General features: G+C 39.6%; 1 protein-coding gene across 9 annotated transcripts in view; it reads right to left on the bottom strand.

Annotated features, from left to right (window-relative positions):
- Positions 1 to 4,907: 4,907 nt before the first annotated feature.
- Positions 4,908 to 15,154, bottom strand: part of POC5 (POC5 centriolar protein) — a 37,347-nt gene continuing 27,100 nt past the window's right edge. For 6 of the 9 annotated variants that reach the window (XM_038532520.1, XM_038532519.1, XM_038532524.1 and 3 more), the window contains 2 exons: positions 8,480 to 8,656; positions 4,908 to 5,482 (listed from right to left, as the gene is read on the bottom strand). In XM_038532520.1, the coding sequence (XP_038388448.1) occupies positions 5,339 to 5,482; positions 8,480 to 8,656 (321 nt within the window). In that variant the 3' untranslated portion in view covers positions 4,908 to 5,338. Of the gene's footprint in view, positions 5,483 to 6,254; positions 6,400 to 6,426; positions 7,455 to 8,479; positions 8,657 to 14,182; positions 14,340 to 15,154 lie in introns of those variants that run through there. The other 3 variants (XM_038532522.1, XM_038532526.1, XM_038532527.1) reach the window with 3 other exon arrangements.

Here is a 15,154-nt window from a genome sequence, read left to right as displayed (position 1 = left end):
GACAGACAGCAGCAGCAGCAGCTGGGTGTGTATGAGAAGCGCAGATCCCAATCCCAGACTGAGTGGGACTCGCACTGGAACAGGATCCCCAGTTGAAACACGCATCTGCCGTGCGGGACACGGCACAGCGGGGCCGCTTGAGCCGTGGAGGAGAGTTGCACACCTCAGCGGTTGTTCCCTACTGTTGGGCAGGGACCCCTTGCTTGATGCCTTATCTGAGCCTCTGGTCTGTGTGAAGCACAGAAGGTGCACGGCACGTGCTGGAGGGAATCCAAACTCTGGTCACCCTAGAGAACTTCCAGGGAGGGGAACTGGAAGGGCTTTCATTCGCTGGGCTTCCTGTCCAACGGCCCTCAGAAGAAGAATGAATCGCAACCACAGTCATACAGAAAATTCAGTTAGAATTAAGATCACAATAAAAGAGACCTCAGCACGTGGTGTCTCACCTCTGACTGTATGTACTTGGCACAGGAAAGTGAAGTTTCTGTGAACACGGCCCAGGGCTCTGCTCATCTGGCTGCACGGGACCCTGATGACACCGGCCGCTCCAGCCAAGCTTCTGTATGAAGAGCTGGTCCACGCACATTTCCCAGAACTACCCGGTGAGTTAGTTTCAAAATAGAAGCTCCTTCTCCCTCAAAATGGTGGGAAGACAGTGAGCAGAACAATATTGTCCATTAACAGCAACAGCCCAGTTTGGGGAGACCTACTGCTCCTGAAGAATATGCAGCTCCTGGGGAGGGATTATCAGTGGATGCTCCTCCAGGGAGGATTATCAGTAGATGCTCCTCTGGGCAGGGATTACCAGTAGATGCTCCTCTGGGCAGGGATTATCAGTAGATGCTCCTCTGGGATTATCAGTAGATGCTCCTCTGGGGAGGATTATCAGTAGATGCTCCTCTGGGATTATCAGTAGATGCTCCTCTGGGGAGGGATTATCAGTAGATGCTCCTCTGGGATTATCAGTAGATGCTCCTCTGGGGAGGATTATCAGTAGATGCTCCTCTGGGATTATCAGTAGATGCTCCTCTGGGGAGGGATTATCAGTAGATGCTCCTCTGGGATTATCAGTAGATGCTCCTGGGGGAGGGATTATCAGTAGATGCTCCTCTGGGGAGGATTATCAGTAGATGCTCCTCTGGGATTATCAGTAGACGCTCCTCTGGGGAGGGATTATCAGTAGATGCTCCTCTGGGGAGGGATTATCAGTAGATGGTGATCCTGGGTGAGCCTCCGTGTTCTCGGCGTCACTCTCCTATTGGGCGTTTGACAAAGTGGAGGAGCATTTCTGTTGCTGTGTATTCGAGGCAGGGGGTGGAAGGGTTGTGTGGGGCGTGGGGAAGCAGAGAGCGCAGGAATCTCAAGGTTCTAGGAGAGTTTCCACAACTAAGCGCGGTCCTGCAGGTCCTGCTCACAATGCCGTTTCCCCTGCTGGGGAAACCTGCCAGTCAGGGTATTCAAAAGCAGGATCTCTAGGTGAAGAGAAAAGAGCAGACAGGCTTTTACTCCGGCAGCTTGGGTTTCTGCTAAGAACTGCTTGCCAAGGACTGCATCGCCAGGGAAGGTGCTTTCAAGACCTATCGATAGATTAGGGCTGGGGAACGCTCCTGTAAGGATGGCCATTCAAGCAGAGTGTAGGCACATCTGCTGTTGCCTGAATTACACTCCGCAAGACTGTCAGGCGTGGTAGGTACAGGGATGACATCTCCTCCCACGACCTTGTCCTCGAGCACCGGGATTGTTCCCTCAACTTTAAATTTCCTGGTTTCTAGAAAAGAGTAAGAATTCTCAGGGGAGACTAAGTGGCAGCCCCCCGAAGTGGTGCAGGATGTGCTTGGGCGAAGACCGTAGGCCTGGGCCTCAACGCCGGCGCTAGCCTCACTGGGCCGGTGCTCTACTTTACGAACTAGAAAATGGTCTACGTCGAAGAGTTGTTGTAGCATTACGTGAGTCATAGTACCTGGCACATAGCAAGCGCTTAATAAATGTTACCTATTAATAATAAATGTTATCCTATTTTTTCCAGAAAAGATCTGTCAATTCAAAAACGAAACGGACTCGAGGTCCAAGAAATGTGCAGTTTCATAAACGCATAAAGAAATTGTATTTGATTTTCCACTCTGCACTGTCTTTTAAAATTCAGTTCATTAATGCCGTAAAATTCCAGTAGTAGTGTGGACTCCCAACTATGAAGATGATGATGACGGAAGCTCTACCAGATGGAAAGACCGTATTAGTATTTGCCAATTACTGAAATGGAAGGTCAATTTTTTTTTGACTTACAGCCAATGGTATGATTTTTGCATTTCTGCCATTTTTTATAAGGTTTTTAAAATTTTTTTTTAATTTATTTATGATAGTCACAGAGAGAGAGAGAGAGAGAGAGAGAGAGAGAGGCAGAGACATAGGCAGAGGGAGAAGCAGGCTCCATGCACCCGGAGCCCGACGTGGGATTCGATTCCGGGTCTACAGGATCGCGCCCTGGGCCAAAGTCAGGTGCCAAACCGCTGTGCCACCCAGGGATCTCTGCATTTCTGCCATTTGATGCAACATATGTGATAGCATAATCTAGGTTTTATACTGTTTGTTGTTTTTTTTTAATGATGGTAGGAGCAGCATCCTAGGATATGAAAAAACCAAGGGATTTAGAATACATAGACATGGTTTTACTCATGGTTTTGCCACTTATTAACTGTGAGCCTTTGGGCATACTAATATTCAAGCTCTCAGATCTTCAATTTCCTTCCTTACAGAGGAGTGTCTCTCCCACAGGAGCGGAGATGAAGGTTGAGTGCCTGGGAAATGCCTACTCTCATGCCCAGAGCCCAGAGTATTGAAATCATCCACTGTTCATTATTTCCCTCCAGTGAGAGAAGTACCTTTGGAAATGTATAGTTACTCTTGGCTTTAAATAACACCTATAAGTAGTATATTGCTTAGATAAGACCAGAAGTGTATACCAATGTTGTTTCTTTTTAATCTCTTGGTTATGTAATTACAGGTGATTTTTATTTTCTTTGTACTTTTTGGTACTTTCCAGGGTTTTTTTTTGACAATCAGCATGCAGTATGTTTATAATCTGAGAAAGTTGTGAAATAAACATGATATCAAGTATCAATGTATATCAGTTTCTGTACACCTATTCATTATAATTTAAGGCTCTCCATTCTCAAATTCTGACTCTAATTCTATAAGGCCAGAGATAAAAGTCTTGAGCAATAGGAGTCCAGTTATTCTATCATAAATTTAGTTTTACATCTCTGTCTCATGTAAATGGCCCCCTTACATTTATGAATGTTTAAAATAAGTAGTATGTTCACACGAGTCCAAAAAGTTTTTAGAGGGACGCCCGGGTGGCCCAGCGGTTGAGCGCCTGCCCTCAGCCCAGGGTGGGATCCTGGGGTCCCAGGATCGAGTCCCACATCAGGCTCCCTGTGTGGGGCCTGCTTCTCCCTCTGCCTGTGTCTCTGCCTCTCTTTCTGTGTCTCTCGTGAATAAAGAAATAGAATCTTAAAAAAAAAAAAGAAAACGTTTTTAAGAAAAGTATTCAGTGAAAAGTCTAGTCCCCATCTGTTTTTCAATATGAATATGGCTGGTTTCCACTGACCATGCTACTTACTTCCTCTTAACAAATAAAATACATACTCTTCCTGTAGGAGTGTTTTAACTGTGGAGTTTAACTTAGGTTAACACTATTTGGTTCTGCCTTGGACAATATACTTAAAGCTTAAAAAGATGCCTATGATACTCTTAATTACAATATTCATAATATGCCCTTTCATTTGTCCATATAGTTATGGCTTAGATACTGAAAACCACTCTCAGTTGTCATCTAGGTTCCTCAAAAAGCAGAGCCTGAGATTAAAGTCTATGAGTAGCTCTTTTTTTAGGGGTGCAAATCCAAGGAAGCAAGAGTGAGTTGAGGAAACAGGGAGAGCCCAGACTGGGGTAAAATACCAAACTGGCAACCATTTGGTGTTAAGCATAACTGATTATATGACTTTCAGGGTACTCTATTCTGACAGAGGCAATGGACACTTCAGGGCAGTTCATACAGGGAAGAAAGAAAGGACTGATCTGTTACCACAACTGGGTGTTAATTCTGGGCTGCGTAGGAGTAGGTGCCAAGTGGAGCCTACAGTCTCCTGTGCGTCTCACAGAGTGCATGGTGCAGTCATAGAGAAGAGTGTGGCTGTGGATGGGTAGCACAAGAAGTGCTGTTGGTTTGCGTTTGTTGAAACTGATGAGGAGCTGTTTGCCACGGTGGTAGCTGGGCAATTCAGAATAAGGATCTAATACGCTAATTCTCTCATTCTTTACTTCAGAAAAGCCTTAGTGTGCCCTCCAGAAAATGGGATGTCTATCTCACATTTATTCTCTGTTCTATTACAACAGAACGCAGTAAGAAAAACTATTTCCTATAATAAAGTTAGAGCATAGATCACGTTCAAAGTCAAAGAGGCTTCTAATTAAGTCCATCTAGTTCTGCTAAAGATATGAAAATTGAGGCTCCGGATAAATCCTTTAGAATTTGTTTTTATGTAACCCAGAGTACTGGGTGAGATAGGAGGGGAAGGTAGATGTCACTGTTTCACAGATGGGATCCTATTATTCATGAAATTAAATGTTTGGCCCAAGATAACCCAGTCAGCTAGCAATAAAACCATGAGAAGCCTGGTCCTGCTTTCCTCAGTCACTTTTACCCAGCTGGCTTCCTCCTATTGGCCAGCCTCTGAAAAGTCTCTGCCAGGCCCAGAAGGTTTGCTGAGTTGCCCAGTGCTATACCCACCCCCATTTAACATTAACATTATTCATAGGTCTCACCAATTCTCATTTTTAATTTTAACAGTCTTAGGAAAATGAAAACTAATATTAATATATTAATAATAATCACAAAGACTTTGTGATACAGTATCATTATTACTCTTTATTTTTAAAATAAAAATACCTTAATTAAATCTGTTTAAAATAATTTTTTTAATAAAGTTCTCAAAATTTATTTAATAACACTGGAAATGATTTAGCCTTTTGGAAATAACATTGAGAAAACAGGATTTATACACTTTTATGGTATAATCAGGGACAGGCTGAACTTATTAAACAAATTAAGTCGCTTTTTAAAAAAGTTTTACTTAATTGCTTAAATTAAAAAATAACATTAAAATAAGCCTACATATAGTTACAAAGGATGGTATGACTTGAAAGAGTCTCTTGTAATTTTGAAAAGATGAACATGATGTATCCATGGTGTTCTAAGAAGATGAAATTTTAAAAGCTAGAGACTTCAAATCCTTGGTAAAACCAGAAGAATTAAAAGATCTCAATGTGCATATTCATTTTAGTCAACCACTTTTATGGAGTGAATGCTTGTGAGAGACTGGGTGTGAGTTGACCTGGTTCCGAGGGACCGAGAAGCTGAGGTACTACTTTCAGGATGAATCGTCCGGGGATATTTTGCTGCAGCAGCTTGAGGAATGGTTTGCTGAAAAAGTTAAAAGTCTACTTTAACAATCCCGTAAGATTACACACATTAAGTGCCATTTCATTATATATAATTTAACCAAACAAACATTTGTTAAGCATCCAGTAGACAGAGGCAGTAAGCTAGGGAGGCAGCCATGAGAACAATTAAGCTGTGGTCCTTAATCCGTAAGTTAGACTCATGCTCAATACTCAGTATAGACCTACCTTGCAGAGGGTCACATAAGGAGCCGTGGGAGTCACTCCACAGAGAGGATTCCAGGGGAATCCTGAAATGTCCACAGAGGCCAAGTACAGAAAGGGACTTTATGGTGTCTGGAAGAAGGGTCAGCCCCAAGCCCTCCCTCCATTCTGGTCAGTTTTCTCCTCCCTGTATCTGTGAACACACGGGGTTCAACCTCAGGGAACAAGGGGGAAGCTCTGAGGAATCCTGCCTGGTCCTTGCTTCAGAAAAGAGCACATGTCTCCTACCTCAGCCTGGCTCACCTGGGAGCTGACTAAACCTTTTATGATCATACAAGCGAAGGTATTTCCAGCAGCCTGGTGCTCCTCAGCATGGATTACAACTTTCTATACAAATAACTGGATGCTAGGGACACACACTGAGAGGAGGATACCCATGCCACGTCAGAGCTCTGGGGAACATCTGGGACGTGAGCATCGAAGACTCAGTCAGGGTACAACCTACACATGTGTTTCACCTACACATGTAATATGTGCAAGTACAGATTTTCTAAGTACACATTACATGCATACACACGCATGAGACGTACCAGTACAAGGATTCCCTATACTCTGGGGCTACAACTTCCAGTAGGCAGCAGTGGAACTCATTATCCAGTCGGCAGGCCACGGCACTGAGTGGTGCAGGCACATTCCTAGTAGAGTCTTCCACTTAGAGGAGTCCTCTTTAAAGTACTTGAAGTAAAATGATATATATCTGACCACAACATTCACTATGTATTTTAAAAAAACCTTTTCTTAAAAAAATAATGAATGAAAACTCTTAAAGCTGTTTGTGACATTCCGCTTTAAGAGTTCCTCCTTAAAGAAACAGAAAAATAATTTCCTGACTGTAAGGTATTTTACAGAACTATTTCACTGTACGTAAGTAACTGGATAAGCATTACAGGTGGGGAGATCTTCCAACTAGTAAGAAACTAGTTGCCAACCACCTAATCCGACCCTGTTCAGAGAGCGATTTCTCCTTGGGGACCTGGGCTACAGGAAATGGAGAAACAGATTCACCCTACCACTGCTTTCATGATCTACAAAAATATGACCTAGAATGAGGGAGCACAGGGAACAAGCAATTATCCAGCAGATGGGGCTAATGTGTCAGAAATCCATGGTTTGTTAGGAACAGCTGTTTCCAGTAGTTACAGCTCCCAATTCTGGGGATAGAGGGAGAGTACAGAGGACTGCTCTAGCTGTCTGTCATATAGTCCCACTTAGGGAATAACGGAAGCAGTTGACGGCTGTCTTGTTCACAACCAGTTGCTGGAGAAGTGTTATAGACAATCAGCAAAGGGCAGCTGGGGAGGGAAGCCTCAGAGGAGTTGTCTTTTATTTCTTTGGTTTTTTTTCCTCGTAGAATACAAATTCCTATCATTAGTACAAAAACAAAAGGCTGCCTAAATTAAAAGTAAGCATATATGTATGGTCTCTTTATGCCTTCATTATCTTATAAATGGATAGTCCCTTCTCTATACACATATGTGCTGGCAAAAATAGAAATTAGTTCATTTCTTATTTCTGATAACTAATCTCACATATTCAAACATATGTCGAGAAGTCACCTAAGGACTTCAGAGTCTCTGCAACCTCTGAAGGCTGATACTCCTCCACCTTCCATATCCATCTGGACTTGGTGCCTCTGTGTCCGTCTTCCACTTTCCTTTCCTATGGCCATTCTTTACCGGAGGCTAAGTTTAAACAATCTCTCCAGCTTCTCTTAATCATCTAGCAACCATCTAGTGCCCAGAAAGAAAAGGATGCAAAATCATTTCACATATATTTTTGCTAATATTTTGACACAGTAAGTAGACAGGAATGTTGTCTAACATTGAAAATTTATGTACGGAGCATTCTCTTTTAAAATCAATTCTTGTTTCTCTTTAAGGATGTGATCTTATAACTTTCAAAAAAAAAACTTTTTGAGAAAATTGTTGATTCATATGCACTGTTAAGAAATAATACAGCAGTATCCCATGTACCTTACTCTAGTAATTTTCAAGTTCAATATGCTTATGATGTTACAATTTATAAAATACCTTTTAAAAAAATCTATATCTCATTCAATTTTTACATTATCTCATTTAATCCTGAATCCAGAAAATAACTGTAGGAGCGAAGTACTCTTAACATTCCCATTTTACGCAAGAGGAAATGGAAGCTCAAATCTTTTACTTGATTTGTATATAATCACAAAGGCAGTAAATAGCAAAACTGAGGCACTAACTCAGGCTTTTTTATTTTTGCTTAAATTCCAGGCATTTTCTCTTATTTCACGTGAATTAATTACAACCTGAATTTCTTTTTTCCCAAACTACAAATATGCTGACAGTTGTACTGAAAAAAGGGGAAGAAGACTTAAAAAGAGCAAAAATTAAAGACTATAAAACTATAGGGAAGTATTTCTTGTAATTAAATACCTGCTGCATAAGTAGCAGATAATGAGTAAACAGTTTTTGTCTCTTTAAATTAATGAGAAATCATGTATAGGTTTGTTTTGGTCACCAACATAGTGGATTACTTTTTGGGTTGATAATTTTTACACTGTTGAGAAGAAATGTTTCTGAAATCAATTTCCTAAAAGAGCAAAGGTAGATTTAGAGCAGGTTTGGCAAAGCAGAAGTTTTATAAAGATGATCATAGTAAAAGGTAGACTAAGAATCATCATAAATTTTCATCTTCTCCTCAACATGTAATTTGTTTATTAGTCTATGAACTCTGAGGAAAAAGATTTTTTGACAAATGTCATCAAATATGTACTCACCACTGTGACTGGATGATGTTTCTCCACAACAACTGAGCTCATGGGAGGAGAAACTCCCATTATAGCTAAGCCGCTGCTAATTCTGTTTTTTGAGGCAAAATCACATCTCCCTGTGATCCGGGCTGTAATTGTTCTTCCAGCTTTCTGTTGTGCAGATGTCACAACTCTGGGCACATACTAAAAAACCAAAGAAATAACCAGCTGGTAGAAAATCCATGGCAAAACATATAGTACTGTTGCTTCTGTAACTTATGAGGAAAATATACAGGCATTAAAAACTAATTGTAGGGACACCTGGGTGGCTCAGTGGTTGGGCATCTGCCTTTGGCCCAGGGCGTGACCCCGGGGTCCCGGGATCAAGTCCTGAATCGGGACTCGTCCCTGTGGGGCGCCTGCTTTTCCCTCTGTCTCTCTCTCTCTCTCATGAATAAATAAATAATATCTTTAAAAATAAAAATTGTATATTTAATCAACTTTAACACGGAAAAAAATAAATGAGACAAAAAGCCAAACATAAAACCAAGCACCCCAAAACACCCCCTTAATCTTGGGTGTACCCACCATTTTATAAACTTTTAAAAAACTCTTTATTTTGAAATAAATACAGATTCATAGTAAGTTGCAAAGATAATACAGAGAGGTCCTTTGTATTCCTCACCTGGTTTCCTGCCATGATTACATCTTATCTAAGTACAGAATTATGATGTCAAAGCCATCATGTGTACAATGCCTTGGCTAACAGATCTATGTCATTTGAACACATCTACATTCCTGTAACTATCACTGTAATCAAGACACAGAACTATTCTAGCACCACAAAGGTCCCCCTCTTGTGACCCTTTAGAATCATATCCATTTCCCTTCCTCAACTGCCCCTAACCTTGGCAACCATTATTCTGTTTTATGAACACTTTTGATCCTTATGTATAATTAATATTATACACATGCTTTTCATTAGACATATGCTTGTGTGCTCTTTTTTCCTATTGCTTTGTTAAATTTTTTTAAGATTTTATTTATTCATGAGAGACACAGAGAGAGAGGCAGAGACGCAGGCAGAGGGAGAAGCAGGCTCCATGCAGGGAGCCCGGCGTGGGACTTGATCCCGGGTCTCCAGGATCACACCTCAGGTTGAAGGCAGCCGCTGAGGCACCCGGGCTGCCCATTAATATATTTTCTCATGAATACAGAGACCTGCTATAATTTTTAATGAGAGGTTTTAATACCAATAAAGTACAGTTTATCTAACTCAGTTCTTTTCCTATTATAGGAAACGAATTTTTGTAAATGAAGATTCCTTTTCTTTTGAGAGCTATTTCTGTAGAATATTTCGCAAAAATGAGATGACTGTATCAAAAGGTAATGTCAGCTTTTACAGCTTTTGTTACTGCTGGATAATATTCCAGAAAGTTCCTATCAGGAATAACATATATATTTGATTTAATTTGTGGTTTCTTATTAATGTTTCATACTTACAGTTCATTTTGTCAACTATCCATGTTCTTTAATTACTTGCCAGGAATGGGTATTACTCTCAAAAATGTTCAATGGCTCCTAATGAATGTTTAAGGGCTCCTGATACAGATACTCATCTCATAGTATTTTTCCTATTTCGTTTTATTTATTTTTCATGCACATAAATTTAAAAAATTATCGTTAATTTTGTCATTAATTTCTTCCATAATTGAATCAACCAGCCTGCTTTGGACAGCTGGGATAATTATACTCTTCTAACGTTTATTTATTTGGGTTTAATTTATTAAAACATTTAAATTTCAGTGTGAATTATGAATCTAATTTTCCCTCTAACCATAATTTTTCCAAAATCATTATGAAATAGTGATCTTTGTCCATCTGAGGTATCATTGAGTTCTTTACATATCTGCATCTAGCTACAGATAGTCATCAGCTATATACTGAAGGATGATGATAATGGGTTCCATAAGAAATGTCTCTGGGAAAATTAAAATGATAGAATATTGATGTGTTGGGAGGACTCTAGGAAAACAGCGCTCAGTGAGGTTTTGTAAATCCTTAGAGTTTGGATTTGAGACTTAATTATAGTTGCACAGAAAATCAAGCAGAGACAAAAATAAAGGAATCAATTCCAAGAAAAAAAAAAAAGTTGTACCAGAAAGGAAATGTAGGCATAGTATACATTTGTAGCTTAGCTATATTTACATATCATAAATTTAACTTAATGCAAATATGGAATATCTGTATCTAAATATGTAAAGTGCAGGAGCACCTGGGTGGCTCAATCGGTTAAATGTCTGACTCTTGATTTTGGCCCTGGTCATGATCTCAGGGTCACGAGATGGATTGCCATGTAGGGTTTTGTGCTGAGCGTGGGCCTGCTTAAGATTATCTCTCTCCCTCTCCTCCTGCCCGTGAGCTCTCTCTCTCTCTCTCACACACACACACACACACACACACACACACACACACACAGTGGATGGGGGAGGGGAAGGAATCAGGTGGTATCAAAAGGCCAAATTCTTTCATCCATAACAGGAAACAGATAATGTCTGAAATTGATGCATGTGGATATAATGATATGAGCATATTTAGGGAAAAAAGGTGAATAGAAAAAACAGCTAATAGAATTTAAGGAAAGGGATTTGGAGGACTGTTTCTCACTATAATACTTGTAGAAATTATTTGGCTATTTAAACTACATTTTTATGGATCTTATGAATTTAAGGAACCAAAATGCAGATCCTAAGATATTTACAAATATATATTTGTAGACTGAATTCATGCTTCTGACCTTCGGGAAACTTTATTCTATTTCTTATTAAATATAAAGTATAAAAAAAGATTTTATAAACTGCCGAAGAGCCTTAAAAAACATTTTAAAATGTAAAATATAAAATTAATTGCTGGTAAGAGTATTTTTATGAAAAATTAAAAACTGAAGTACAATTGAGCTGGTAACCTTATTTCTGCCCAGTCACATTTGAGGGGTATAAACACTCCCAACCATAACAGCTGTTCTTACTTGGAGGATGAAAGAGTGAAAGAAAAACTAAGTAAGTTTTGACTAGGAGATGTGTGGAATAAGAAAATTTAGAGTAGCTGGGAAAATGCTCATGGCTGAAACCTTCACTCAGCCAGTTGAGAACTGCTTTAAAATGCCTTCAAGGGATCCCTGGGTGGTGCAGTGGTTTGGCGCCTGCCTTTGGCCCAGGGCGCCATCTTGGAGACCCGGGATCGAATCCCACGTTGGGCTCCCTGCATGGAGCCTGCTTCTCCCTCTGCCTGTGTCTCTGCCTCTCTCTCTCTCTCTCTGTGACTATCATAAATAAATAAAATCTTTAAAAAAAATAAAATAAAATGCCTTCAGTAAGGGGCGCCTGGGTGGTCAGTTAAGCCTCTGTCTTTGGCTCGGGTCAAGATCCCAAGGTTCTGGGACGCAGCTCCACATGGGGCTCTCCACTCAGTGGGGAGTCTACTTCTCCCTCTACCTCTGCCCCTCCTCCCCCTCTCAGCTCTCTTTCTCTCTCATTCTGTCTCAAATAAATAAAATATTTTTTAAATAAAATAAAATGCCTTCAGTAAGATGAAAATACATACTCCAGTAAAGAAAAAAAAAAGACTTTAAAAAGAAACCTTTATATATTTCTCTGAATTAAAGAGTTGTCTTAAATTGACTTGCATGTTTATCAAGTCCTCTTTTGGTTTTCAAATGGTATATTCTATCATCAGATTGCATTGCAAGTTTTGTTAGATTCTTGCTTTACTTGACAAAGACTGAAATGGGAAATTACAGAAAAATAATCCACTGAGTGTAGCTTATATAAGAGAAGGCTTAATTACAACCTGTAAACCCATACTCAATTTGGCTCCACATTAAAAAGTAGCAAATTAATACACACTTTTGTTTGAGCATAAAATAATGTGTAAGATATATATAATTTTTAAAAATTTCCTGCTTTACCTGACTTTTTAACTGACTTTTTGACTAAATGACCACTTACTGGTCCCAGTCATGTTGAATCTCATTAAATTTATCAGCTTAATTGACTTCGAAAAAATGCTATAAAAACGGAAATTCTAGCTTTTTATACCCTATCAATAAAAACAACAAAAGGATTCAGAAAGAAAAGGGAAATGACATATTTTTAAAACTCAATATTTGTATCTTAATATTTGACAGAGACAAAACCTGATTATTGGTTAAGAAACAGGGCACTGTGACCAAACGGTCAAAAGTCTGAATACCAGTTCTATTACTTCTTATATCCACAGGCAAGTTACTCACTCCCTCTCTCTAAACCTCAGTTTCCATTTATAAAATGAGGAAAGCTGTCCTAGGTGCCTAATGATACCCTCTCACTTTCCATTCAGATGAACAGGAAAGTTAAGAGGGAATCTTTACTGAAGAGCTTAAAAATCCAACTCTCAATTGTTGAAGTGTCAAAAGAATAAAGTGTCACCTACTGTCCAACCTTGTGAACTGCAATGTATTTGCTTGTATAACTGCCTGATGTTTTCTTTGAAGAGTGCTTTCCTACCATGAAATTCTGGTATTTTATTTAAGAGTGAGGGTATCTGCAGAAAGGAAAGAATTTTATAGGTGAAGGGGTTATTTTACTAGGATTACTAGGATTATCTTATACTCCTTTCTCCAGTTGTTTCCCAGGCTCTGTGGTTTATTCTCTGTACACACCTCCTACTAAGTCTGGAAAAAGTTTTTTGAACATTCATAGGAAGACTCTGTGATTAAAATGATAAGAAAGATAAGCAGGCCTAGCTCATAGATCTCTCCTTTCCCACTTCCAACACTCATGGTTTCACATTAGGTAACTTATCCAACTAATGTACTTGTTTTTAAAAAGAACCATAATAACAAAAGTAGGAAACAAGACACATTTGAGGTGAATCGGAATCTGAGTTCTGTATTTATATACGGAAGGAAGAACACCAGCATTACACTGACAGAGTGATTTACTTCTGATTTTCTTCTCCTCCTAACTGTAAAGGCTGTATTTATGGAACAAAAATTGAATGTGTATCTATTAATGAAGAAGGAAGGCTGGAAGGACTCTCTATACAATATTGTATTTTTCAGGTTTCAAAGACTTCAAAATTATCTCAGATGATCAAATTGTTTCAAGAAATAACAAGTAGAGGGGATCCCTGGGTGGCTCAGCAGTTTAGCACCTGCCTTCGGCCCAGGGCGTGATCCTGGAGACCTGGGATTGGGTTCCACATCGGGCTCCCTGCACGGAGCCTGCTTCTCCCTCTGCCTGTATCTCTGCCTCTCTCTCCCTCTCTGTGTATCTCATGAATGAATGGATGAAATCTTAAAAAAAAAAAAAACACACAAAAAAAGAACAAGTAGGTGTTAAGCATATTCATGCATTCTGTTCTTCTGTGCATGTTCAGGTTTATATATAAATGTACAGATGTACAAATGGTGTAGTCGTATTTGAAGGGAATTCTGAAAGATCTAGGTCTATGTATTTTATCTGAATATGCAACAAAAGACAAACCAGAAATTTAAACAAACACTCACTGTGTTTACTTAAATGAGATCATCTGTATAGGATCACACTTGAAAATGTGTAATCATGAAAAATTAACACAGTTGAACATATGCGGAGTTGAATTTTAGTGTCTTATTTCAAAGTCAAAACTCCTTCACATACTCAAATTTCCCTTAACAGCTTTATTCTTTTAACCTCTTTGAATCAAGAGCAAAAATGATAAATAGTAGATCTCAACATATTTCTCCCTGAAGTTAGTAGCTTTCAAAAGGCAGATATTCACGTGAGCTGGAACACCCAGGATGACCAGTTGTCTGGCTGACTCAGTGCCTTCTTTCGCTGCAGAGAGTGGCCCGGGGCAGTGGCACCTGGTGACGGTCAGCCAGGGAAACCGTAAGACACAGAACCCATTCCGCCATCCTCTGTCCTCTCAGTGGTTGGGGTTGGGGAGGAGAGGGACACAAGCAAATCCCAATCCTCTCAGGAGCTTTATGAAACTACACGTGCCTTTGTGCCTAAGCCAAGCCAGAGCAGGGAAGGTTACAGTGTTGTTAAAAAACAGCCCTGCAGAAGTGAGCCCGGTAGGTAAGTTTGGACTGAATCCTTACTCCCTTTGCTTGAGAACCATGGTTTGAAGAATACAGGATTAACAAGAAGCCCAGGAGTCAGAACCCTGACATGCTTTGTCTATAACTCTTCTAAATTAGCTTGATGAATTCCCCTTCAGGCAAGTTCTCACACAGATACTCCGTCCCCATTCAATCTTCTAGCTCTACGTACTTCTCTTGAAAGTAGCTCAGTGACTAGGAAAAACTACTCCCATCTTTATTCTAATGTTTTTCCAAATGAAAACCTAACCAAATCAAGATGGAGTAATTACAGAGTTGTGTTAATGATAGATCTGCATCCAGGAAAAGGGAAAGTTGTAATTGAATACAAAATGTACAAAAGAGCCATTAATCTTCTAAGCCCTTGAAAATACCCACTAGGGTTCCCTTAATAAAAAAGTCCATCATCAACTCTTTCTCAAATTTATTTTTCCTGAATAGTTCTTGAAAATGGGAAATGAGAAAGTTATTTCTGTTTAATTATCACTACTATATTTGAACTTTCAAATATTATTTTCATTTTAAATTGTTTTAGCCACTTCACATATTAAATATTTTCTGTAGCTTGGTCTAAA

This window comes from Canis lupus, chromosome 3, assembly GCF_011100685.1.
Source record: "Canis lupus familiaris isolate Mischka breed German Shepherd chromosome 3, alternate assembly UU_Cfam_GSD_1.0, whole genome shotgun sequence".
Taxonomy (NCBI): Eukaryota; Metazoa; Chordata; class Mammalia; order Carnivora; family Canidae; genus Canis; species Canis lupus.
This window is presented reverse-complemented; position numbering and strand designations above follow the sequence as displayed.